Source organism: Drosophila montana, unplaced genomic scaffold, assembly GCF_035044405.1.
Source record: "Drosophila montana isolate Dmon_TW-CO22-7 unplaced genomic scaffold, ASM3504440v1 contig_1408_1, whole genome shotgun sequence".
Taxonomy (NCBI): domain Eukaryota; kingdom Metazoa; phylum Arthropoda; class Insecta; order Diptera; family Drosophilidae; genus Drosophila; species Drosophila montana.
In genome coordinates, this window is record NW_026996360.1 from 311,183 (window position 1) to 336,133 (window position 24,951).

The 24,951-nt window shown below is 39.1% G+C and overlaps 5 protein-coding genes across 6 annotated transcripts; 1 reads left to right on the forward strand and 4 right to left on the reverse strand.

Annotated features, from left to right (window-relative positions):
- Positions 1-3,639: 3,639 nt before the first annotated feature.
- On the reverse strand, positions 3,640-5,772 carry LOC135428538 (uncharacterized). The gene has a single exon (XM_064682605.1). The coding sequence runs from the start codon at positions 5,730-5,732 to the stop codon at positions 3,816-3,818; it is 1,917 nt and encodes a 638-aa protein (XP_064538675.1). The 5' UTR covers positions 5,733-5,772; the 3' UTR covers positions 3,640-3,815.
- A 181-nt stretch (positions 5,773-5,953) lies between these two features.
- Positions 5,954-8,010, reverse strand: LOC135428468 (uncharacterized). Its single transcript, XM_064682515.1, has one exon. It carries the CDS (start codon positions 7,902-7,904, stop codon positions 5,997-5,999), a length of 1,908 nt encoding a protein of 635 aa, XP_064538585.1. The 5' UTR covers positions 7,905-8,010; the 3' UTR covers positions 5,954-5,996.
- On the reverse strand, positions 7,954-10,582 carry LOC135428479 (mitochondrial sodium/calcium exchanger protein-like). 2 transcript variants are annotated; one of them, XM_064682526.1, is made up of 7 exons: positions 10,431-10,581; positions 10,148-10,365; positions 9,682-10,088; positions 9,268-9,621; positions 8,836-9,198; positions 8,703-8,770; positions 7,954-8,269 (listed from the first exon to the last, which is right to left on the reverse strand). In XM_064682526.1, exons 1-7 carry the CDS (start codon positions 10,521-10,523, stop codon positions 8,033-8,035), a joined length of 1,740 nt encoding a protein of 579 aa, XP_064538596.1. In that variant the 5' UTR covers positions 10,524-10,581; the 3' UTR covers positions 7,954-8,032. The 2 variants fall into 2 exon arrangements, with proteins under 2 accessions (XP_064538596.1, XP_064538603.1); XM_064682533.1 differs by lacking the exons at positions 8,703-8,770; positions 8,836-9,198; positions 9,268-9,621 and having other exon boundaries at positions 10,431-10,582.
- Positions 10,583-13,700: 3,118 nt separating this feature from the next.
- On the reverse strand, positions 13,701-14,809 carry LOC135428269 (uncharacterized). Its single transcript, XM_064682136.1, has 2 exons — positions 14,791-14,809; positions 13,701-14,688 (listed from the first exon to the last, which is right to left on the reverse strand). The coding sequence occupies exon 2, from the start codon at positions 14,563-14,565 to the stop codon at positions 13,780-13,782; it is 786 nt and encodes a 261-aa protein (XP_064538206.1). The 5' UTR covers positions 14,566-14,688; positions 14,791-14,809; the 3' UTR covers positions 13,701-13,779.
- Positions 14,810-18,561: 3,752 nt separating this feature from the next.
- On the forward strand, positions 18,562-20,139 carry LOC135428462 (uncharacterized). Its single transcript, XM_064682487.1, has one exon. The coding sequence runs from the start codon at positions 18,562-18,564 to the stop codon at positions 20,137-20,139; it is 1,578 nt and encodes a 525-aa protein (XP_064538557.1).
- The last annotated feature ends 4,812 nt before the right edge of the window (positions 20,140-24,951 follow it).

Genomic DNA, 24,951 nt, shown 5'->3' on the forward strand with positions numbered 1-24,951 from the left:
ACGTTGTTGCCGCGAGACATCGAAATTTACAGTCTTGGGACACTTGGAAATCACATCGCTGCGGACTACCCCGATAAGCCGCATTGGGAACCAAAAGTCTGCACGCAATTCTATACTATATTCAAGAAATTTATTGACATACTTGATTTATATTTATCAGTTAATAATCGTAACCTCTTTGGTGGGAAAGGGCATAACTACACTCAAAAAAAAACAAAAACAGTTTTCTACAAATTTGAGAATATCTGCATGAATAAATGAGTCACAGAAATGTGAAGATTGGCATCTGATAAATAAGTCGGTTATTTAGAACTTGGAAGGATTTGATTTGTTTAATAGTTACCAAAAGTTTACAAGAGATTTGGTAAGATACAATTTTATAAACTAAACTAAAATGATAAGCGCAAATCAAAGCTTGCCGAATTCTCAGTAAATCCAAAATCCTCTACATTCCACTCATTGGTTTTCTTTTACATCTTACATTCAAAATCCTTTGACTATTTTGTCAAAGAGATTTCAAACCAACCGGAAGAACAATTCATCCATCAAAAATATTCAAATTGGGCTGGAAGAGATTTCTGTGTCACCCCCAAAAATTAGAAATTTCTTTACCAAAATTTTTACCAAGAAAAGATTACTAACAAAATAAAAAAATTGAATAAAAGAGGAATTATAAAGCTTTAGACGATTTTATACAGCATTTTTAATAGTGCATAGCAGAACATTTTTTTATTATTTGCTATTCGATTTTGTACATTTTTTAAAAGAACAACAAATAATACTTTAAGGAGTGTAAGCTATTATTAGCACTTTTTTGTACTTAAAATATGATTTGTCTGAAGTCAAAAAAATCTTTTTAAACTATTTTATAATCGATTTAAAAAGATATCGAGTACAAATCGCCGGAAGTTTATTCTATTCGTGCCGCAACTCAATTTCCCGTTTCTTGCACCTGTAATTTAAAGTTTCCTGGATAAAAGTTTTTAACCTTAGAATAACAATAATTAGTGAGTGTCTCGTACTGGCAGCCCCGCTACAGAGCATTTCGATTAATCTGTTGAAATGTCATGTGACAAGTTGGAAAAGAGTTCAAAAACTGACTGGCAACTGGCAGCTGGCAGCTGGGACAGTCCATTGCTTAATTTTATATACTTTTATCCCATTATTTAACGAACACAAAAAGAATAAAAAGCAGTTATACACTATGGGATTGGGTCTGACAATCGGGATTGGCAAACGTGCAGCTCACGCGGGGATCACGTACCGCGGGCGCATTCCAATTTGCCAGCCGACGACGCTGCTGAATGTCGACGGAGGCCGCGCTTGACAATCGCCAACAATCAGTGAAAAATGCGTTCATTTTAGGACATTTTGCATTAATTGAATGCGAGTTGTGTGCTGGACAAACCGAATCCGGCATTTGGCATTGGCATCCATGGCGCCGCAGCCAAATGGTTTTTAATTATTTTTTTAAATTTATAATTTTTGTTGCAACACGCGATCCCCGTGAATCCCCTCCACGCGCACATGTTGCTCGTAAATAAATTGCAAATTATAACGAATGCATTTTTTTTTTTTGTGCCTGCCTTTGCGCTATATATTTTAATTTTAATTCAATTGCACGTCTCTCAACGCCGACAACTTGGGGACTGGCTCTTCAAATAAACTGACATTTTGACGCAAATTATCCGCTGCGGGCAATCCCAATGCCAGCGGCTATAGTTGGTTCATGTAAAGGCTTTTCAGGGCTTCCTTTTTTTTTATTTAAATATCAATTTTATGGCGTTCTGCTAAGTAAATTATATAAATTGCATAGTGAAATTATCATAAATAGATCCATTATATAGATTCTGATTTGTTGACCAAGAACAAGGCATTCTTTATATATGAGAGTTTTTACAAAAGAAGCATTACTGCAGAAAACTATTAATGAGAAAAAAAGGGTTTTCTGTGAAATATGTGAACAGGCAGAAGAAAGCATCTCCAACCCCATAAAGTATCTGTAATCTTGTTCAGCATCAATAGCTGTAATAGTTTTTATGCAATAGCATTCTGCGTTTCTTATTTGAAAATATTTTTTACTTCCACCTAAACCAAATTATTAAAAAATGTAGTGTAGTCTTCTTAATATCAAAGGAAGCAAATTTATTTAAACAAAAACTCTACAATAATATTCCGGGCTATTTAACTCCAACACGAATTCTATTTCTTCGATATTAAACAAGTCCAACAAATTGGTTTGATTGTTAGCTGATCCAAGATCGATTGTGACCGCTTGGAAAAGTTTATAATTTAAGTTGGGCATTTGTAAAAATTGACAAACATAAAAGAAAACACTTTTACATCGTGGCATTGCGGTATTGAACAATTCGTAGCGAACACAATATTTATGGTTCACAATCGGAAATTATAACCTATATGAAAGTCAAAGAGACGAAAGCCAAAATCATAAATTCAAATGCATACAAAAAGCTTCAACAAAATACGTTTGATGACAATAAATATAAAAAGATCATAAAGCGAGCCAGCACAAAACCCAACACCAAACAACAACAACAAACAACAATCTCAGAAACAATATCAAAATCTATGACAACACTCACAATACAAATCGCGTTTAATGGGTATAAAAAAAAAAACGCCAGCTGGAAAGCTAATGCGACACGTCGAAGATTAAATACCCTTGATTAATGGCTAAATACCGATTTTATAAAAAAGCTTTATTTCCTACCGATTGTTCCTATGGGAGCATAAGAATAAAGTAGTCCGACTATATACTGGCTTGCAGATATGTTAGAAGCGTGAAGCTCGTAATTGCTAGGCTTGATGAAGATATCGTGAAAAACTTAATTGTTAACCGATTATTTCTATAGAGCTATAGGATTCGATGCTGAAGATTTTGCTCATATCAACATTTCTTACATTTTTTGCTAATGTGAAATATGTTGCCTTTCCACACTTTTCACATTTGCAAAAAATGTTACATTCGCCAAAAATGTAAGAAATGTCGATAGTGGAATTAGGCTAATCTCACAGTTTTTAACATTTAAAGATTGCCAACTCCTGCAAAGAGTCCATTAAATGGAGGTCCTACTCCGAGGCCATATTATCTGACCTTGAAGGAAAACTTTGCGGAGCTTGGGTAAATCAAATCAAGCCGATCAGCTGTTTATTTAAAGAAGCAGTAGCGCGATCGCAGAATGTAAAGTTTCTAACTGTAAGATTGTTTATTGCTTATTGGCATTGGGCTATATGTATTATATTACTGTATATATATAAGCATAGAAAATAATTCGATTTCAGCAGTGAAATAAACTGCGGGGCAACCCGACATAAAAAGTCTGCCCATGTGTTACAAATATGGCAATAAAATAATAATACCCTATGAAAGTGTATTACAAAAAGAAACAACAACAAAACTCAACCAAGTCAGAGGCGAGACCCGTGTGTCATAAACCATTTGACATTTATCAGTTCGTCAAACTGAACTGACGCGGAGCTTGCCTCGCTGAGGCACAGTCACTGGAGCCAAGGCAGAAACTGGAAATGGAAATGGAAATGAAAATGGGTCTAGCTCGTGTCTGGAGCAGGCTGTTCGACTGTCAGGCGGCGACTCGACCGAGTGATAACTTTTGCGCCTTCGAAATGAACAAATGCTTTATTGTAATTGTCGTTATCACGATGTTTATGAGCTCTTCGGCCAGACTTATAAAATATATCTTATAAAATTGTATTTCTTTTAAGGGGACAATCCCTTAATTTTGCGGTTACAAATCTCTCTTCTCAAACGAACAACTTATCATTATAAAATCCACTTATAAGCAATAGCAAAACATTTCAATGTGACGATCTTTTACACAATACGATTGGTTTCCATATCTGTTGGTGCGTATTATAGCTCCATTTAGAGCTAGTGAATTATCCGAAAATCTTGTGGTTCCTTCAAAAAGTCCTTCGCCCGGAGACGTCTGCAATCGAACCTTGACCTCAAACTGCTTATCGGCGCCTTTTTTAAGAACATACGCCTCTTGCACCTCCTGCAGGTACAATTTCTGGCAGAGCTTGTGACTTTTGATCAGCATGTTGATGCTATCCACGACAAAGCGAGCAGCTCGCTGGGATACTATGGCAGACGTATGTATTTTGTTCAGCTTATGACAATTACATACATTAGCTGGAATGTGCGCCAATTTACAATCTCGTACCTCTGGTATGGGCAGAAACAGGCTAATACCTCGAGGTATCTTTTGACCCAGTCCCTTCAGTACTGCCGATCGATTTACAATGTTGCTACTCCGAAGAAGCTTCAAATTGGTCAAGTCCTTGAGGGTCACATGTAAATCGAAGGTTGTGACAAGACTGTGAGAATTATATCGAAGATTAGATATGGCTGCGGGATAAGCCTTCTCTAACCACTTGGGATACAGGGCTATCAAAAACGGCAGAGACTCCTCGAACATGCCCTGCCAGGTTCTGCGAAAAGAACCGAAACGCAAACCATGATCGGACATAAAAAGTACCAGGGTGTTTTCCAAAACAGACATATTATGAAGGCGTTGAAGCAACCATAGATATCGTTCGTCTAACACACGGGCATAATTGTAATAGTCGTGAACCCCTTGCGTTTCCCAAAAGATCGAAAAGTGATCCCCGCTGTTCAAATGAGGTATCAGCTTATTGATGAATTCATGGTGAATGTCCGCATACTTGCGTCCTGCACTGCAGTGAATCAAGTCAAACTCATCTAGGCTGTACCTAGTGTGAGAATCCACCTCAACCATCGCGGGCCGCAAATAGAAATCAGTGGGCTGTTGTCCAAAGCCTTTCATGCAGTAGGAAAATGTGCCAATAGCCCTGTTATCTTCGCCAAAGCTCGTGTTGTAACCCGCAGCCTTGAAGTGATTCCACAGAAACTTGCACTCATCAAAAGAGGACTTATTCTTATAACAGCTACCCTCCAATTCCGTGTCGCTTAGGCCAGTTAATAGTGGGGCTAGATTTGGAAAGGAATTGACACCGACTCGGTTGTAGCCCCAAAACTCAACGTGCGGCTGATGCCTAATAAAAGCAGCTGTTGAGGGCATCATGCGAAGAAAATGCATATGTGATATGGAATCGATGCCCAGTATCATCACAGACAGGCGATTCGGTGACGATGTTGTCGAGATTCTGCGTGGAGGTGGTGCTGCAGGTAAAAAGAAATGAACATCGTGGTAAAGCAATTTTCTCTTAGCCCCAAAACACTGGATTCGCAATATCCTAGAACCGTCTTCAACTTCAATTAGTGGCATTTGATTGCTCAAAAAGAAGGTTCTACTTTTCGTGACTTTGTTCGCGAAGTCATTATATCGTTCCACCAGCTTATAAGTGCAGTTAACTTCGGTAATGCTTTTAACTCCGAAGGTCTGTACAATCTCTGTCTCTGACATTGCCAGCACCAAGAAATTCGTATCCTTTACCGTTTCACCACGAAATAATTGAGGCTTACTGCATTTTCTAGACTCGATTTGCCGAAAGTACTTCAATAATGGTGTTGCATTTGGATTCAGAGCCAGCATACAACAACCGGACGTGTTAACAAAGTAACCCTCCGTTGCAGATTCTCGTTCGTCGTCCGTGTAGCAAATAATGTTTAGCAGAATATAGTTAAATACGCAGACCAGGATGGCTCCGAAAGTAATCCATGCGAGCCTCTTATTGCCTAATCGGTGTTTCAATTTTTGTTTTAACATATTTTAACGAAATAAACTTTGACAGCTAATCAGAACTAGTGAGAACTTGAGATATATCGAATCGTTTTGAACAAACTAAGGTGTTCGATATATATCGGGTTAATAAAATATCGATATATCGAGCTAAAATTATATGTTATCGATATCAAGGTTAACTTAAGAAATTACTTTAGCTGCATTGTGCAGGAATCTGTTGCCTTACTAAAGACTCATGTTCACTCTTATATCGAGATACCTTGCTTTATTTAAGTTCCTCCATCTATTTTATAAACAATAGCAATACATTTCAATGAGATAGTTGTGCACACAGTACGATTGATTGCCATATTTGTTGATTCGTAGAACAGCGCCATTAAGCGCTAGTAAATCGCCTGTAAATCTGGTAGTTCCTTCAAAAAGTCCTTCTCCCGGAGTCGTCTGGATTCGCACCTTAACCTCATACTCATAATCATCATTATTTCGATTCAGCAGATACGCCGCTTGCACTTCTTTTATCTTCAATATCTGGCAGAGTTTCTCACTTCCTATAATAGCATTGATACTCTTCACCACAAACAAAGCAGCACGCTGAGATCTAACGTCGGCAGTAGCTATCGAGCTTAAGCTATGACAGAGACAATAGGAGGCTGGAATGCCGGCCAATGAACAATCTCGCACCTTTGGTATGGGTAGAAAGAGGCTAATACCTCGAGGTATATTCGGGCCTAGCTCCCGAAGTGCCGCCGTTCGTTTTAAAATATTGCTATTGTGAAGAAGCTTCAAATTGGTCAAGTCCTTGAGGGTCACGTGTAAATCGAAGGTTGTGACAAGGCTATGAGCATTATATCGAAGATTAGATATGGCTCTGGGGTAGGCCTTCTCTAACCACTTGGGATACAGGGCTATTAGAAGAGGCAGCGATTCTTCTAGCATTCCCTTGTAGGTCTGGCGAAAAGAACCGTACCGTATTCCATGATCGGACATCAGGAGTACCAAGGTGTTGTTCAAAATACGAGTATTGTTTAGGACTTGCATTAATTTCAGGTATTTCTCGTCCATTAACTGGGCATAGTTGAAGTAGTCATGCACCCCCTGGCTCTGCCAAAAGAATGAAAAGTGCAGCTTATTTGCTATATTCGGTATTAGCTTGTTGATGAACTCGAGCAATATATCTGCATACTTGCGGCTTCCAGTGCAGTGAATGTCATCGCGTAGATCAATGCTGTAGCGTGTGTGACTATCGATTTCCAGCATTACGGGTCTCAGGTAAAAGTCCGTTGGCTGGCGATAAAAACCCTTTTTCTGGTAATTAAATGTACCGCCCACTCTGGTGTCTTCGGCGAAACTCGTTATGTAACCAGACAGCTTAAAGTGCTTCCACAGGAATTCGCATTCATCGTAGTTCTCGTAGCCATTATAGCAGGCAGCTTCCAGCTGGTCGACGTGCATGCCACTGAGCAGTGGCACCAGATTGGGGTAGGAATTGGACCCGACGCGGTTGTAGCCCCAAAACTCAACGTGTGGCAGCTTGCCGATGTAGGAGCCCAGGAAAGGCATTGTGCGCAGATAATGCATGTGTGACATCGAATCGATGCCAATTATCATAACCGATAAACGATCCGAGCGTTTTTCCGGACGACGTTGGGATCGTGAATGTAGAAAGAAATGAACATCATGATAAAGCGTAGTGTTTTGGCTATCCGTGCATCGGATTCTCAGTATTCTGACACTATCTTCCAATCTTATTGTGATTATCTGATTGCTCAAACGGATGATTCTTTTAGTAACGTATTTGTTCTTAATATCATCATATCGCTGCACTGTTTTGTATTTGCATACAATATCCGAAATGTTTTCCACATTCCAGGCACTTAATATTTTCTCGTTCGACATTGTCCGTATCAGGTAGTTCTTTCTATGAATCGTTTTGGCCTTAAAAAGTTGAAGTTTGTTGCAGTTCTTAGATTCAAGTCGCAGTAGGTAGGTTGCCGTTCCCATTGACAGCGGACTCAGAGCCATCATGCGACATCCCGACGTATTCACAAAGTAACCCTCCTCGATTTCATGCTCGGCATCGCCATACGGTATTACGGTGCTAATGATATAATACAGCGAAACGCAGAAGAGAATTGCCGCCAAGAAAATGCGATAATAGCTTTTAGTTCCCCATCTGAATCTCTCATTCGGTTTCATCGTATTCGGCTAAAAATATGTCGAATATATATTTTAAAAAACAAATTAATTTTATCAACCGCTCTAGCTGTTTATTCTGACAGCGTTTTCAATGTTTTTGTGTTGCGAAAATATTAAATAAATCAATCTCATGTGTAACTCTCATCGAACTGGCTGCGATCCAGGCTGTGATCTGTACCGAAAGCATGAGTCAGCTCGAACTCACTGGAAACAACAAATATTAGAAATAGCCCATAGATGGTTATGCCCAGCAGTGCGCCAGATCGACGTAACATAAAATTAGTGGTAATGCCGTAAAAAATGATCATAACGAGACCTATGATGAGCATAATAGAGGCCGATTCGCCAACGGTACCCTCGGTGATCTGACGAAGGATATAAAGATAAAAATATATAATTAATATAAAAATATATTTATATAACCAACTTTTAGCTGGGATAAATTACGAGTAACTTCTATCTATCAATGTTGCCTCCTTTCTATCCCTTTTCTATTTTCCTCGCTTAACAATTCTCAACCACTTAAAGAGGGTCACGGCATTTGCCCTAACCTGGAGCCGATAGTCGAAATTGATCTCGAAACGACTATCTAATTATTAGAATATTCGCGATACATGCAAGGTCTACCCTTAGATATAAGATCTGTGACAAGCTACAATTTCGATATTGCATTGCAATTTTGACTGTCACTCACTTTATCGGGACCATGACTGCAGACCTGTTGCACTCTATATATCTCTATATTCATATACATATATATTTAATGCGACAATAATTCAAAAATCTTCAAATACTCACTCGAAATTCACCTGGTGGCGAAATTATAACATTATACAAAACTGGCATGCAAACGGCCCCAAAGGTAGCTGAAATGGAGATCGCACACGAATTAATCGTTGTGTTAATGAAGTAGATGTGAAACGCGACATACAGAACATGATATACCCGAAACAAGCGGAAAAGGCCATCCGGGGAAAACCCTTGCGGGCCATGCCCGCATTTGCCATAGTATCAGTTAGGCAACAGCCCCAAGTGTAGAGGGTGCATCCGATGAACGTATGACTGCGGTTGAGTGTAATGCCCACAGTTTCGACCACGGCAACCAGCTCTTTGGTCGCCACGTAGAGCACAAAAATGCTGCCTATCACGTTCAATATGGCCATGTATTTGTACCAGCGGGGCACCGTGTCCGTGCGCGAATGCAGAAAGGCTAGGCCCGATAGTGGTATGGTTATGCCACAACAGATCCCAAAAGCGGGTAGAGTCCATTTGTGTAGTTTTAAATAGATATGAACTGTGGCAAGGAAAAGAAACACAAGATGCAGGTTAACTGTCAAATACCCAATCTGGCGCAGCTACCGACCGATCAATACAATGATTGTTGTCGGTGTGAGGAAAATCTGGATGCAGCAGAGCAGCTTGGACCACGTGTAGCCGCAATCGTGGAAGTACATTTGTGGTATATATAGGCGCAAGAGAATCAGAGGCGGCACCTTAACCAAGGCCCACATCTTGCAGATGGTCCACTGGCTGTTGAAGCCCTTTCTGTCCAAGGTGTCAAAGACCCGAAAGAATTGCCGAAGTAGATGCCTATTGGGCTTATGAGTGCGTCGCCTCATGTCCAGAAGACTGACTGGAGTACTTGTTGGGAATGAGAGGGATGGCTTGCTAAAAATGCTCTGCGACTCTGCGACTTGTTTTGCCTTCTCCCGCAATTCTGCATATAGAGTCACAAATCATTGCGGGGGCAACCACTCCATTTTCGCACATAACTCACCCTTATCCCTGCGATACTGAAGGTACTGATCGCAAGTGACAACCGCAATATAAATGGGACATATGAGAGACATCGATACGGCCCAGGCAATTGTTATGTAACCGTTGCAAACCTTAATTGTTAAGTCCACATAGCTTACGTAGAGCAATACGAAACCCACATCGCGGAGAAAGAATATCCCATCGATGGCAAATGGCGTTACCCATACGATAATGGATGCTGTGAATACGCTCACGAATAGATTCACGGACATGGCATCTGAATAGATGTGACGCGAGTCCGAGTTTATTGCAACAACGCCACTGAATATGTCTGGAGCATTATTGCCGAGTGTCAGTATGGTCAGTCCAGCGATATATTCATTCATGTTCAGCATTTTCGATATGCCCGTTAAAGCAGGCACAAAGCTAAAATTCAGTTGGGGGAAATTATTTATAACTAAAATTCTCCTCCCAACACTACTTACAAGTTTTTCGTGGTAAAGTATATGACCCAAAAGAGCAAGGAACTGACAATGAGCAGCAATACGATGCACATAAATCGGAATAGATGGTTGTCATCGCAACCGCAGTAGAAGAACGAGTTGTAATTCAACATGAACATACGGGACAGACACGCTTCACTATTCCTGGCATAGTCGCAGCGTCGACTTTTGTCCAGCAACGTCAGCCTTTCGCATCGATGCTGTTTACAAGGCGAAACCGCTTAAAATCGTTCTTTGGGCTCTTTTTAATGCGATCCAAACATACCTGCGCCACCGGCTTGGCGAAATTCAGGTGCGCCTCACAGTGGGGCGACGTTTGATTTGTCGTGTTGAAGTACTCAAAGAGCCCAATATTCATTTTACAGATTTGATATAAAATATAAATTGAAATATTCCAAATATAAATTTCTTGAGTTTATTTCGAACCCAAAGATCGAGACTGGGTAAAATGATATATTCGAAAATTAAAAATCAGTTTTCAAATATATAAATATTAATGGAAATCAATTATTAACAAATTTTATTATTAAAATAAAGTCGGAGTCGAACTCGCAACTCTCCTCAACCGACAAGTCTCCAGCTCAATGGGTTCAGTGTATAATATAAAATATGTTTCTTTTTATAATTAAATGGACAATAAGTAATTAAATAATTTATATTTCTATAGTATTTTTGGGCATGAGGAAATATGCTTTGATTTATTTTTGATTATTATTCAATGTTTCCCTCAAAATGCCCTAAAACTAAGGAAAAAATGATAAAAATTCTAATAATGTTCTGTCGAGTTTCCGATTTAATTGGAGGTAAATACAATTATTATGCTGGTATTTATTTAAGTAATAGTGAAAAATACAAAAGTTGTCAATGGTTCGGTTCAAATATTTCTATGAGCACGATAATCTTGTATCGAATTGCAAGTAGATATCTGGTGGCGGGTGAAAATTAATTAGAATTGACAAAAAAAAAAAGAATCGAAATTTAGAAAAATCGAGCGCAAAATAAATAAATTAATTTTCGCAAAACAAACGAGCAATTGTTGATCCCACATTTCGATATGACAAATATAAAATGCATTATGCTAACTACTAATAAATAAGGGAACAACAGCTAAATACAATGCCGAAATGCTAAATACTAAATACTTTTTGCAATTGTTCTAAATAAATAATGAGCACAACTGTACGCAATTTCTGTGAGAGGTGCGGCATATGCGAATTATAAAATCTAATCACCTTTGTTTAAAATTTAATGAACGCTATAATTTCAGAGGATTTGCAGTTGCACAGTCATCAGCAGCATTCTGTGGGTGGTCGATGGGGGCAGATGGCTAACCCAGGGGTATCGGTAATTGGTGACAGCCGCATTATATAGGGACGGGGGCGGAGGTAGGGCGAGAAACCAAATATGCTGGCCATAAAAATTTAACACAATTTTCCGAAAAGCAGCAAAAACTAAATACAAAAAACAAATAAAACGGATTTGTATCTGTTAACGAAAATCCAAACCCCCCCCCAGTATAACTACAAAAAAGTAATGCAAAACTATGAAAAGACAACAAAAGAATTTTAATTTTATGTTATTTACCGAATGCAAATAACCAGTTTACAGCATCAGCAAATGGCCCAAACGCTGGCTGACAATAACAAATATTTAATGCTTTCATAAAAATCGCACAATTTATTTAACAAATTATCCATTTTACCGCTATTCGCTTTGTTATATCAAATGAGGTTAATTTGTGTGTTAACCCAAACCGTATAAACATGCCCACATACATCAATATGTATGTACATAATTGCATAGATGTTCGTATATACTTCCTCTCATTCTCACTCACACTCTCTCCCCTCTCTCTGTGAGGCTATATGTTTCAGTGTGCCAAGTGAGGGTAAACACATGTAGCCGATCGACAGTGCTGGTTAACGAAATTAGAAGATCATATAAAAAAGGAAATGCTTATTAGTAATGTTCGCAGGAATATAAAAAGTATTTACAAGAAAGATTTCACTTAAAAAGATTGCAGTGAATCTATATACATTGCAATTTTCCTATTTTCGACAGTGTGGGTAAATGCAAATCGTCCGCTGAAAGTGTGGGTAGTTAAACTAGTTCTAATTGAAGCAAAACTATTGAAAGTATTCGGTGGTTCTATTCACATCTGGAACCATCAAGATTCAGTTTGTGAGCCCGATTTCTTACATCTATGAACAAGGGACTATGTTCAAACCTGGGTTTTCCACATCTAAGAACCCAGGATTATGTTCGAACCTTGAGGCATCTCTGTCCTTACACATTTGATCAATTTAATTAATTATAGTTTTATTTGTAGTGCTTATAAATATATTTTTATGGTTGGAAATTATTAGGCTGTTTAAAGATGTATGATTCATTGTCCTAGCTTTGGGTTGTCTTCAGTAAGCTTATTCGCTTGCAGGCTCGATTCTTGGCTAATAAGAAATCGTAATTTCAAGCTCAAAAAAAGTAGGTTTGGTTTGGAATTTTTAATGGATTTTGCAGTATTATAATGACAGGGCTTAATACTCACACCCCTTCGCCCTATTGATTTCGATGTGCATGTCGAGTAGTCAGTTGCAGGCCAGTGTTGGGCAATCAAAAATAATTGCGGTACACTCGGAACGCACTGCGGGATATGTTGGGCGAACGTTTGGTTCGTGTTTTGGGCTGGGGTTTGGGCTCGGGCTCGGTTGGACTGTTGCGTTGACGTTGTCATCAAAATAAAAATTAATTATGCATTCTATGCGCTGCATTTGCTTTTGTTGTTTTTGTTACTGTCATTTCTATTTTGGTCTTTTTTGCATTTGTTGTTGTTGCTGTTGTTGCTGATGCAGTTTTGTGCGGGATTAATGTGGGATTAAAGCAGCATGCATACTTTTTAGCATTTGGATCTGATAAGCGTGGGCGCAAATAAATTACAAATATAATAATTAAGCAGCATTATTTCTGACAAAACAAATGTCCGATTATTTCAGACCATCAACCGCCCCATTTTCCACTAAATGCCACGCCCCTCCCATCAGCTGCGGCGCTATAATCGCTTCGACAATCGCTAAAAGTTAGCGCAGCACAATTGTTTGGCCACGAACGGTAGAGGGCGCCAGCGTGTGGACTGGCGCGGCGCCCAACGTGGGGCACTAAAATGCATTTGTGCATAGGAATTAATTACGCATAATGACAATTTGATAAAATTGAAAAATTACATTTTATTTAAATTGATTTATTGTAATTAAAAATTCTATAATGTCGCCGGCGTGCAAATAACCCAAACAATACCAATTGCATTTTATCGCTATCGACTTTATTTGAACCGTGGGAGGCTTCATACAGATATGGGAACTATGTTCTATGTTCTCTTATTTCTAACCTATGTGTCATAAATAAACGCTGCAAAACGAACAGAAAAAATGGTGGATATTTCAATGTACAATTACTCGTTCTATAGTTCGGACAGTAAACTTGGTTCTCGTTCAAATCACTTTTGGGTTTAACCTGATTTGTGGCCCAGGAATAAACAAAGTTTTCCATCGTTAAATGGATTTTTAATGCTGTTCATCAGTTTGCAATTTCAACTACAATAACAAAAACAAAACGGTTTATCAGTAAAAATAAAATATATAGGATATCTTATGCTTTAGCCATTGCCCAAAAGTCAACTTCCGGCGAGCCACTTGTCGCTTCAGATCTTTTCCCAACTTGGGAGCGGCAACCTTTTCCAAAATCTTTGGCGGTTTCTCTGGTTTCTTTTCTACCAGCTTGGCAGATTCTTCCACAAGCTGTGGCAATTTCTCTCGTTTCTCGTTTGCCTCCTTCAGAGCCTCTACCACATCCTGTGGAATATTCTTTGGATTCTCTCTTGGCTGCTTGGCAGACTCTTTTACAATCTGTGACGGTTTCTCTGGTTTCTCTTTTGCCTGCTTGGAAGCGGCAGCCCTTTTCACAACCTTTGGCTGTTTCTCTGGCTTCCCTAGCTTCTCCAGCTTCTCTGTGTCGGTATCGATAACACATAATGGTGATAGGCCCACATCAGGGTCATCGCTAGCAGCGGCGTCTACGGCTGGCTGCATAATATTTTCTGTTGTTGGTTCGATTCGGGTCTCCAGCACGGGATTCTCCGGCTTAACGTGTACGTATATATCGCCACCATAGCCGATCTTTTGGCCATCGTAGCTGAGCGCAATTTCGCAATCCATCATACAGAAATACTTCAGATACATTATATTTGTTTCTGTGAAGCTCTTGTCCACAATGTGTCCGATATCGAGAAAGAAACGATATACCAAATAGGCGTAATCCGGCTGATAGCCGCTGACGGAAATCCAGAAAGGATTATCCAGCTCCATGCTAACCGAATTCGGCTCGTGATCACTTTTGATAACGGCCATGGGCACCAGTTGCTCCTTCACCTGCGGCTCCTTGCTGGCCGCCGCCGTCTCTGCCTCTGTGTGTTCCGAGGGGGCAACGATAAATGGTGGCAAATATTGTTTATTCGAGTGCTTCTCCGCGTCCTTTATAGATGCAGCCGCATAAGCCATGATTGTTAGAAATGAAATATATATAGATGTTAATACCGACAGATGTCTTGTGAATATATATTTAAATGTACATACTGAATACAAATCGTTGACATTTAATTCTGGCTGACAATGAATTTTTTGTTATTTCTAAACTTCTCAAAACCTATCGACTTTACCAAGACACTTTGATTAAATCGTAGTTAAATATATATTTTGATGTACCCTAAATCCATTAAGTATGGGTAAAAAGGGTATAATGTATTTGTGCAAATGTATGTATCAGGCAGAAGGAAGTAACTCCGACCCCTTAAAGTATATATATTCTTGATCAGCATCAATAGCCGATTCCATCGAGAGATAGTCGTCTGTCTGTCCGTATATATGAACGGAACATATAAAAGCTGGAGACTTGACTAGTTCCTCCTTGTGCCCGAGCAGATCGAGTTTGTTTCCGATATTCGATAACCTGCCCCGTTTCCAAGCTGTCGATAAAAAGCGATCAATTTTTTGAGCAAATCTCTAAGGTTTTCAGAGCTTCACTCACGAAATTTTACATGTATCTTCTCTAATAGTAAAAACAGATAAAGTATCTTTCATTTTTTAGCTATCGAAACCCCCCCCCCCCTGCTTCCGCCCTAGTTACAAATCAAAGGAATATATCGATTGGAAATACTCACAAATGAAAGCCACAATTTTAATGCTATTGTCCTTTTGAGAATATATGAATATTCCATTGCACAATAAGACCTGTTTTCATTAAGATCTAAGGATTGAGATCTTTTTTTCAGGCAAGATCAGATATTTTCTTCTTGCTCGTCTGGAAATAAATACTAGACATGATTAAAAACTGCTCTGAAAATCACATATCGAAAAACATTCCATATCATCATCGGCAAGATCAAAAGCTTCCCTTCCGTTCTACTGTTTTTCTCCCTCTCTCGCTCTCTCTCTCTCCCTCCATCTATTTACGCATATTTTCATAGAATTTACAATATGAAATTTTGACTGTCTATAAATTTGATCATTTGGAACAAGTTCAAAGCATTTCTGTCGATTGAGGGCTGCGAGTCAATAAAATATTAAAAATTGCAGTTATAAATATGTTTCTGGCTTTGGCATGGCTAATGCCAGTGGGCGCCACAAAGTGGTTGCCCACCCACACAGCCGGCCAAAGCCGCCGACACGGAAGTATCCATCACGGCGGCCCATCGAGGGGCCCATCAAGGGGCAGCAAAGATTAAAGGCGGCCACCGATTGCCGTATCCGTGGATCGACTTCAAAAGAGGGAGTTGTTATTGTTGTTGTTGTTGTTGTTGACGAACCTGTTGATGCCTCTCATTATAATATTAACAATTGAATTATGTATCTACATATCTAGCTATGTGTATCTGAATGTATCTATCCCTGCAATTTGTTTATATTTGTTTGTGGTTGCCCCGTCGGCCGCGGCGGCGGCCTTTGAACTGGCAACTCTATTGAACTCGGCTGCGAACTGATGGATCAGATATTGCGTTATAGTCCTACAAATGTACTAAACTACTTTCCAAGTCGAAGGTGTTAATCATCATAATTTTGTAATCGCAATTCGATTTCTGTGTATCTCAGATCAAAGTCAATTTCGGCTCGTGAGCTGAAAAAGTTCATCTGAACTTTTCGATAATTAGCTGCGATCTATCCATTGATTTTCGTTTCTCTGGATTAGTCCGATTATTGGGCAAGCGAGTTTTGGTAAGAAACTATTTCCACTTACTTTACGGTAGAAATTTCGATTTAAGTTTTGCAGAAATTCTAAAGTTAGTGGGAATAAAGGACATAATCGGATATCAGATTTTCAATTTCTCTAATATGATAAATCGATTTTATATGCAATAAAATTTTTATAAAATAAAGACAATTTACAGGTATATTATTTAATCTATCGAAGATGTCTTTTGAAAGTCTTACACATTTCGCCAGAATTATAAAATGAATTATTCTATAAAAGAATGCAACAAATAAATTCTTTGAATATGTTTCATTTTGTAAACGATTTTTAATTGAAATATAAAATACCCAAATCTACACAGAAATAAGATATATAATGAGATTCCAATAGGAAGAAGTCTTTTGTTTATTATGTCTTATTGGAAACTATCAACAAAAGGCCATACCAACTCATTCATTTCCTAATTAACGAATATCCAGGTATTAAAAAGCATTAAGGAAGTGAAAATATACCCTTGCTCTTAAGATGGGGTAACTATTTCAATTAAAAAGTTCTCTTTGTATTTAACATCTGCACAATCTAAGCAAGAAAAGCCCATGGAAATGAACTCAGAACATATTTTAGATAAAATTTTAATGTGACCAATAAGAATGCTGGTACATTTATCTTTATGCTGGCAAGAGCTGTACATTTGATGTCTATTTTAAATATGCGAATATCTAATTTATAATTAATTGTCACACATTTTTTCTAATTGGTTAAATCGATAAGAAAATAAAACAATATTTGAATCCTATATATTTACTGCACATCCCGAAAATATTGCTAAAGGAGGAATTATCTTAATTAAATATATTCTTTATATGTTAAATCAATTTCAAAATAATTATTCTCCATTTTTTTAAGATATCTTAAATAATTAAATGTATTACGTCACAAATGCTTAAATCTGCGATTCTAACGGTTTTAAGTTGAAGAGATTTGAGTCTCACTTGCCAACTCAAATAGTAGGTGGCGTCGTTGGCAGCGGCAAGGGGGTTGGAGGTCGCAGTCGCTGCTGCAGCTGACGTCGCTGCTGGCGTTTGCCGGCAAAAGCTTGCACATGCAGCGCCCCCTCCCAACAAGATAATGTGCGCGTTTGTTTGTGTTGGAGCGCGCAAAGCAAAATACGCTCAACTGAGCAGCGACAACAATAACAATTCTCTCGCTCTGCGTGAGCATCGTGCAGCGTCGCCGACGCTGCTTCAGTTCTGATGAGCACGAGAGCGACTCGAGCAATTGCCAATTGGTATTGTCTCTCTTTCCCCTCTTGCAGACGCTGCGCTGTTCCATTGCCGGCACGTTCCGCTTTTCCCCAGCGCATTACCCCTGCGCTCTCTCGTTCTCTTACGCTCAAATGCTGTTGCTGTTGCTTATGCTTTTTAGTTGTTGTTTTCTTTTGCTTTCCCCTGTTAGCTGTCAGCGCGTCGCTCACACTTGCCTGAGCAGCGGCTCGTGCCATCTCGCTTGCGCACCCAATGAGCTGGGCTATTTGTGTGGCATGTTTCGTTTTCTTTTTTTTTTTTTTGCTTTTGTCTTTTTTGCCTGCCCTGCTTTGTCTTGCTGTTTGCGTTAATTGTTGTTGTTGGTGTTGTTGTTGTAGCTACTGTAAACACACACACACACACGCAGCACACATAAAGGGCTTACATGTTTTATATTTGCATTCTTCTTTTTGACGTTTGTTTTTCAGTTGTCATTTCAAATGTTTTTTTTCTTCTAATTGACTGTACTCAATTGTTATCGATAGAATAATCGATATTGGTTAAGCTTGAAAGGAACGTTTTATATGATTTTAGTAGCAGAAATATAAATAAATATCGATTAATATATCAGGAAAAGTATTGAAAATTGGTAATGTTAAAAAAGTTATAAAAACTTGTGCATTTTCATCGATTGGAATATCGATATATATATATCGAATTCAACATTCGATTATCGGTAAGCATTTTAATGATATCAGATTAGATTTGTAAAATCAAGATTGAATTTTCGATTTAGCGGTTTTTATCCACTTTGCATCCTCGAATCGAATTGCAGAATTTGTCAATTCGAAATTGAGAGTTTTATAATTTTTGAAAATAGTCTTAAAATTTGGTTTCATCTAGCAGAATTGCAAAATGGTTTACTTAAAGAGCGGTTGTGGTTGCGGCTGCTCCATTAACAATGTGTTCGCCGGGAGCTTGAGCAAGTACTCCAAGCAGCTGGCAACTGTCTACAACAACAACAACAACAACAGAGGCAGCTGCGGAGGCGCCTGCTCGATCGACCGGGCGAAGGATTGCTGCGGTGCGACGCGGCCTCTGGACGTGTCGGAACGGATACAGTGGCTGCGACGGTACCGGCTGCACGTGTCCAAGTCCACCTGCGAATGCCGCAAGAACTCGCCCAGGGATTATTGGTTTGATACGAATCGTGGCACCATTTTGGCCCTGAGCCGGGCGGTGGGTCTCCATGCGGACGTAGTCTCAGACTTTCTGTACACGCTGACCATGCAGAACTTCGCCAAGGTGCTGAATCCGCGCGGCTCCTACTGGTACAATTGCCATGTGCCACTGTGCAACTTCGACACCTGCGACTTCTACTGCGGCATCTTTGACAGCGAGGGCAATGTGCGCACTCCCTACCAGCCGGAGTCGCTGGTCAAGCTGTTGGCCGTGCTGCAGTCGGTGCTCAAGGAGGGCAAGGAGTCGGACAATGGTGCGCACAGTAGTCTCTTTGGCGACGCCAAATACCCGGCACGGAAATTCGGTCCGAAGCCCACGCGGCACAGTAAGAAGCTCACTGACCGCTCGGGCATCGGACCGAACTCCCTGGCCAGGCAGAACGGGCTGAGACGTCGCTATAAGCAATACGAAAGGTATCGTTTGGATGGCCTTGATCCAATTGCCTTATGGAAGCCCTGCCTTGGACCTGACTGGACTTTCGATCACGCGCTTGAGCCTCAATTTCGTGTTGGGAAACCAGGCGCTGGCAATGCCGAAATCACTAAAACCACCTTTGATGCGACTAGAAGGAGAATGTATTTTGGCGATAAGGTGGGCTATTTAGGTCCCAGCAAAGGTCTAATACCCAAAGCCACAAATGGCCAACAAGTTTATGTTGGGGAGAAGCGGGGCCCCGCGATTGGGAGTTCGGTGCGGGGCTCAAATTTACGGAACCTGTTAAATCAGATTAAGGATCATTTGGGCATCGAGCGGGACCTGGACGATTTGGTAGTTGCCTTGCAAGGATTCGATCTGAAGCAGGCTCGGGAAAGCGAGATGGACAGAACAAAGGGCATGGCGCGGCACTTATCCAACGAATACAATGAAATTATAAAAGGCGACACCAGCTCCTTACCAATAACCGAGAAATATCACAATACGCCCAGGCGAAGTGAGCCCACCTCGGCACGGGTCTCAGTCAGATCCCAGAAGCTGTCGGTGAAAGACGAGAAGGCTCGGTTCTATTATGGAGCACAGGTGCCGATACTGGCGCATAAACCCTTCGATCCGGATATGCCGGAGACTTGGATTCGTCGCCATCCGACGGCTGCTCGCATGGATGATAAAGGCAACGTCGTCGAACGGGGCATCATTCATCGCTACAGACGCAAATCCGTTGAAAAGCGACTGCAGGAAGCCCGTAAAGGCATGTCAATACGCTCCGTGTACAGTCAAACCTCTGACGTGGATGTCAAAAGAGAGACGCATTAAAAAAAAAAACTTATAAGTAAACGTCTTGCAATTCTGTTCATGAAACCAATCCAATTCTATAAAAACATATTTGATTATATAAATGTCCGCTTGAATAAAGTTGAAGAAGAGGAATGAAAAGTCGTTTTGTTTAATTGGTGGGCAGCTTTAATATAGTTTAGGAGAATTGTGTGTATACTATGTATCAATATATGAAGTTGTGTAGTTATATCAAAAGGGTTTATTTATTTCAAAGGGTTATCAAAATTCATTTAATTGCATTCTTCTGTAAATGAGCTCTCTACATTTTTTAGCTTGTTTAGGCAAATGAAGGGCGCGGGCTCGAGTCTCAGGCAGTGTGTACAGAAGTAGTTTTGTCTTAGCCGAAGTCCATAGCAGCCAGTGCTCCTTAAAATGGAATTTAAAATAGAACTAATAATAAAAAGGATTTTTTGTGTGATTTTTCTTTATCAAACCTTATTTAAAGTAAGAAAAATTCCATTGTTTTCTAACTTGTATAAAATTTTCCAAAAAATCGTCCCACGATTCAAAAAGTTAGGCCTATAGCTTGTGCTATATAATAATATAAAAAATAAATCTAGTTAGTTCTTTGAGTTACTTTAAATGATTTACAACTTATAAAAAATTGTCGAAATAATAATCGAAAAATAATAAGTTGATCGATTTAATAATAACAAATCTAGTAATAATAAAATCTAGTATAAAAAAATAAATCAAGTACTGGAAAATTCAAATGATTTCCAACTTGTATAGAATTTTCAAAAAACTCCTCAAACGATTTAAAAACTTAGGTTGATAGCTTGTAATCAAGTGCTGAAAAATTCCTATATTATCAAAAATGTATGAAATGTTTCAGAAATTCCTAACGTGAAATGAGAAAAGAAATGCGTTCATTTCTTTTAAATACTCTAAATGCTTTGTTCAATACTTTATTTATTTACTTGAAAGTTTCTATTATATTTTATTAATGCAATATTTTAAACAGATTCGTTTGGTTGCTTGATTTTCCACGCATTGCTGCGCCCAAAATGAACGTGTCTTATGGAGTCGTGCGCTTAAAAATTGTTTAGAACTTAAATGTAATCTAAATATATATACAGAGTTTAATTGTTGTCGTAGGGAACCTTTTTGAGTAGAGTCATTCGATTTGTTGGGCTTAAAACACTCGCACTCGCACAGATCTAGACCAGTTATGTTGTGTTTACCAACCGCATCGTTTGGGTTCAAATCTTGTCGGCACGCATAAATTGGCATGGAGAATCCAGGTAGAGCCGCCGCCACAGCTGCGCCCCTAAATCACTCGGAGACATCCATGGGTACTCACTCAGCGCCAGCTGAAGCATTTACTTCACTTCGATTCCCATTTATTTTTAGTCGCATTCTCCACAAAACATATTTTTGTGATTTGCTTTTATGACGTGTGGTAATTTGTTGGCTCGTTAAGTCGCTTTAATAGATCCAGCCCCGACCCCAGCCGCGTAGCCCCACTCGGTTACCCATCCCCACTCAAAATAAAATGCACAATCCGTTTGGTTCTGAATGCAACTCCTAAATTTTGGTCTGCACTGGTCAATAAAGTCAGTCAAGACTAGCTGAACTAGAAAATACCCTATAAAAAACAACCCTATAAAAAAAAAACCCTATATTACATAAAAAGGCTCCGATACATTTTTGCAGAGACCTTTGATAAGGAGCTGATCGAATTCTAAGCAAAATAAATGTCATGCACCTGTTTTTCACCAATTTTCCACAGTTGCGGGTGAAATGTTTCAAAACCTTATAGAAGCTTTCAGCTTTTCAGCTCTTAAGGTTTGGGCTGTGCGTTGATGATCTGATTCAGTCAGTCAAACAAATCAGTCATTCAATCAGTCATTCAATCAGTCAGTCAGTCAGTCAGTCAGTCAGTCAGTCAGTTAGTCAGTCAGTCAGTCAGTCAGTCATTCAATGAGTCACTGATTCAGTCAGTCATTCAGAAAGTCAGTCAGTCATTATATTAGTCAATCAGTCAGTCATTCAGTCAATCAATCAAATAATTATATATACATTAAGATGTGGCTTTCCAGCTATGAAGTCCGCAAACTTGGTATCTCTTTGGACTCTTCAAGCTGATCAAGTGTTCTTTCACCTTTTATGCTTCTGGACACCTTTCTCATTATTATTATACCCTATTTTATATATTTTACGACTACAGGGTATACAAATGTTTTACGAGCAGCCAAAGAGAAATGCAACTGAAATGTTTTTTATTGCATCAGAAACACTCAATAAAAGCGAATTATTTGAGTCCGATTCTTGTTGTTTTTCGTTGTTTGTTGTTGTAGCTCCGCTTTAGCTTTTACTTTTTCTATTTGTTCGGCTTTTACTTTTGTGGTCTCTTTGAAAATTGGTAATTCCCGCATATTTTTCCGATTTGGCTTAGTTATTTTTTTCCTATTCTGCGGTGCAAATGCATTTTTATTATAAATTAAGAAAACAAAAAGCGTATATATTTTATTTTACACTATTTTTGTTATATACCCTTCTAGAGGGTATCTCTATATATTTGAGTTCTTTTAGGCTGGTAAGGTTGAGCTCAAAAGTTGTATACAAATATTTGTTTGGTTTTCGGAATTGAACCAAGATAATAATAATAATAATAAAATAATTAGTTTGCCTGGATCATTTTCCATTATATATTATAATATATATAAATACATATTATATATTACAATATATATTGTAAAAATTACTTAGATACTAGAGTTTAAAAGAACTTATATCGAAAATCAAAGATTTAAGAGTATTGAATTTGAACTAAATCAAAAATGTAAGTCCAATATCAGCAAAGGGTATTTAATCTTCGGCGCCAGAATACTCTCCCTCTCTCTAGCTACTATTTTTGTTTACTTTTTTTTTTAACTTTACATTTGTATCACATTTTTGTTAATTTTTTTAGTTTTGTGATTTTATGATTTGTTGATTGCAAAAATATATTTTGTGAAGCTTTTTCATATTTTGAATTTAGTTGCACTCGCGCTTTGATTAATTGGCACTTACATGAAATGCCATTTGGTCAGCTACAGTGAAGACTAGTGGAGAGAAATGTACACAAAAATAAGAAATACAAATGTGAGAATAGTGTATTTGTTGTACAGAATATTATTGTATGGTAAAAAGTTATTCCGAGTTTACTCTCTGGGCGGAATATTAAATACAAATCTCCTAGTTCTTTTAACATATCGCATGGGAAGTTAATGAGGAGATACAATTTTATTTTAGTTTGGTAAATATACCAGCTAAGTTATTCCCTGATATAGGCAGGAGGGTATTCTTATATTGCCACGATACGTGTAAAGTATACTGGATAAGTATTAGTTCGATATATATACGTATATATATTTATATATAAAGCGAAATCGGCTAGATCTGCCCAGCATATCATATAGCTGCCATAAGATCTGTCGAAAATTATATTTTTGTGTGAACACGTTTCGTTGTAATAAAGATATCTAGTCTAAACAAAATGATATTAACGTCAGAATAATATATCGTCCAGCTCTTATATTGACACATTTTATGATCTATAAAGATATCTTTACCAAACATACCAGCTACGATCTTCACACATCTGTAAGCCCTTAAGTTATATGTCAATTGGGGTATTTATTCTTTGATAGCCTTTATATCTGGTAATATTGTATGTCAATCATTTTGATTAGACAATATATATAATTAAGAAAACTCAGTACAAACACAAGCTTTTCCAACAGTTTATAATCCGTCATAGTTCTATTGGAGTTTTATTTATGTGAAACTATTCCGTCTATGCCATCAATCAAAATGGGATGTAAAAAACAAAACACAGCCGCATTTTGTAGCGCATCTGTGAGATGTGAGCAGAAGTATGTCGCCTGTCAGTGTCTGACATCATAATAGTGTCATTGTCATCAAAGCAGCCTGACAGAGTGGGAGAGAGGGATAGAGAAAAAGGAAGTGAGTCCTGCCAAAAGCGTTTGCAGTCATAAATCAAAAGAGCGCAGCCAAACGAAGGATGAGCGCAAAAAGCTAAACAAAAACAATTAGAAATAAGCGGCAAAAACTAAACGCATGGACAGGATGGCCAAAGGATGCCACTGGCGCTGTGCTCCATATGCCAGGCATAAATAAGCAAATGCAACAAGGACAAACAAGGACAATGGGGCCACGTGGAGGGGACACGGGCGCAGGAACGACAACACGACAACGACAACATTTCATCAACGCAAACGAGCGAAACGTTTATCAACTGCTCAAATGGCCATTAAATGTGTTGTGCGTGCGTGTGTGTGGGTGTGTGTGTATGTTTGTGTGTGTTTGTGTGTGCACATGTGATGGCATCAGCATCAACACCCAGTAGGCATCCTGTTGTTGGCCAGTGCATGGGCACGGCTATCTGCCAGGACATTCATCAAACGATAAATTGAGTGAATGACTTCATGAGCGGTGCAGAGGGCGCACTTCCGTGCCCCGGGTGCTCCGATGCTTCCCCGTGTCCCCCTTGTCACACTCTGCCCCTCGCTGCCGCATCCCGGCAATTGGCCAGTGTCGCTTGGAGGCGTTTGAAACTGTTTATTCTGCACTCATGTGAGTGACTGTCTGACTTAAATTGCCATCACATCCTGTCCGTGCAGGACGAAAAGCGAAACCAGCAGCCGAGAGAGAGAGAGCCAGCGAGACAGAGCGAGTGAGAGAGAGAGAGAGAGGGAGACAGTGCGAGTGCTCGCTCCATTGCAGTTGTTTCTCTGATTGGTATTCAGACCCATCCGCATGTTACACATACGCCGCGTTGCACTC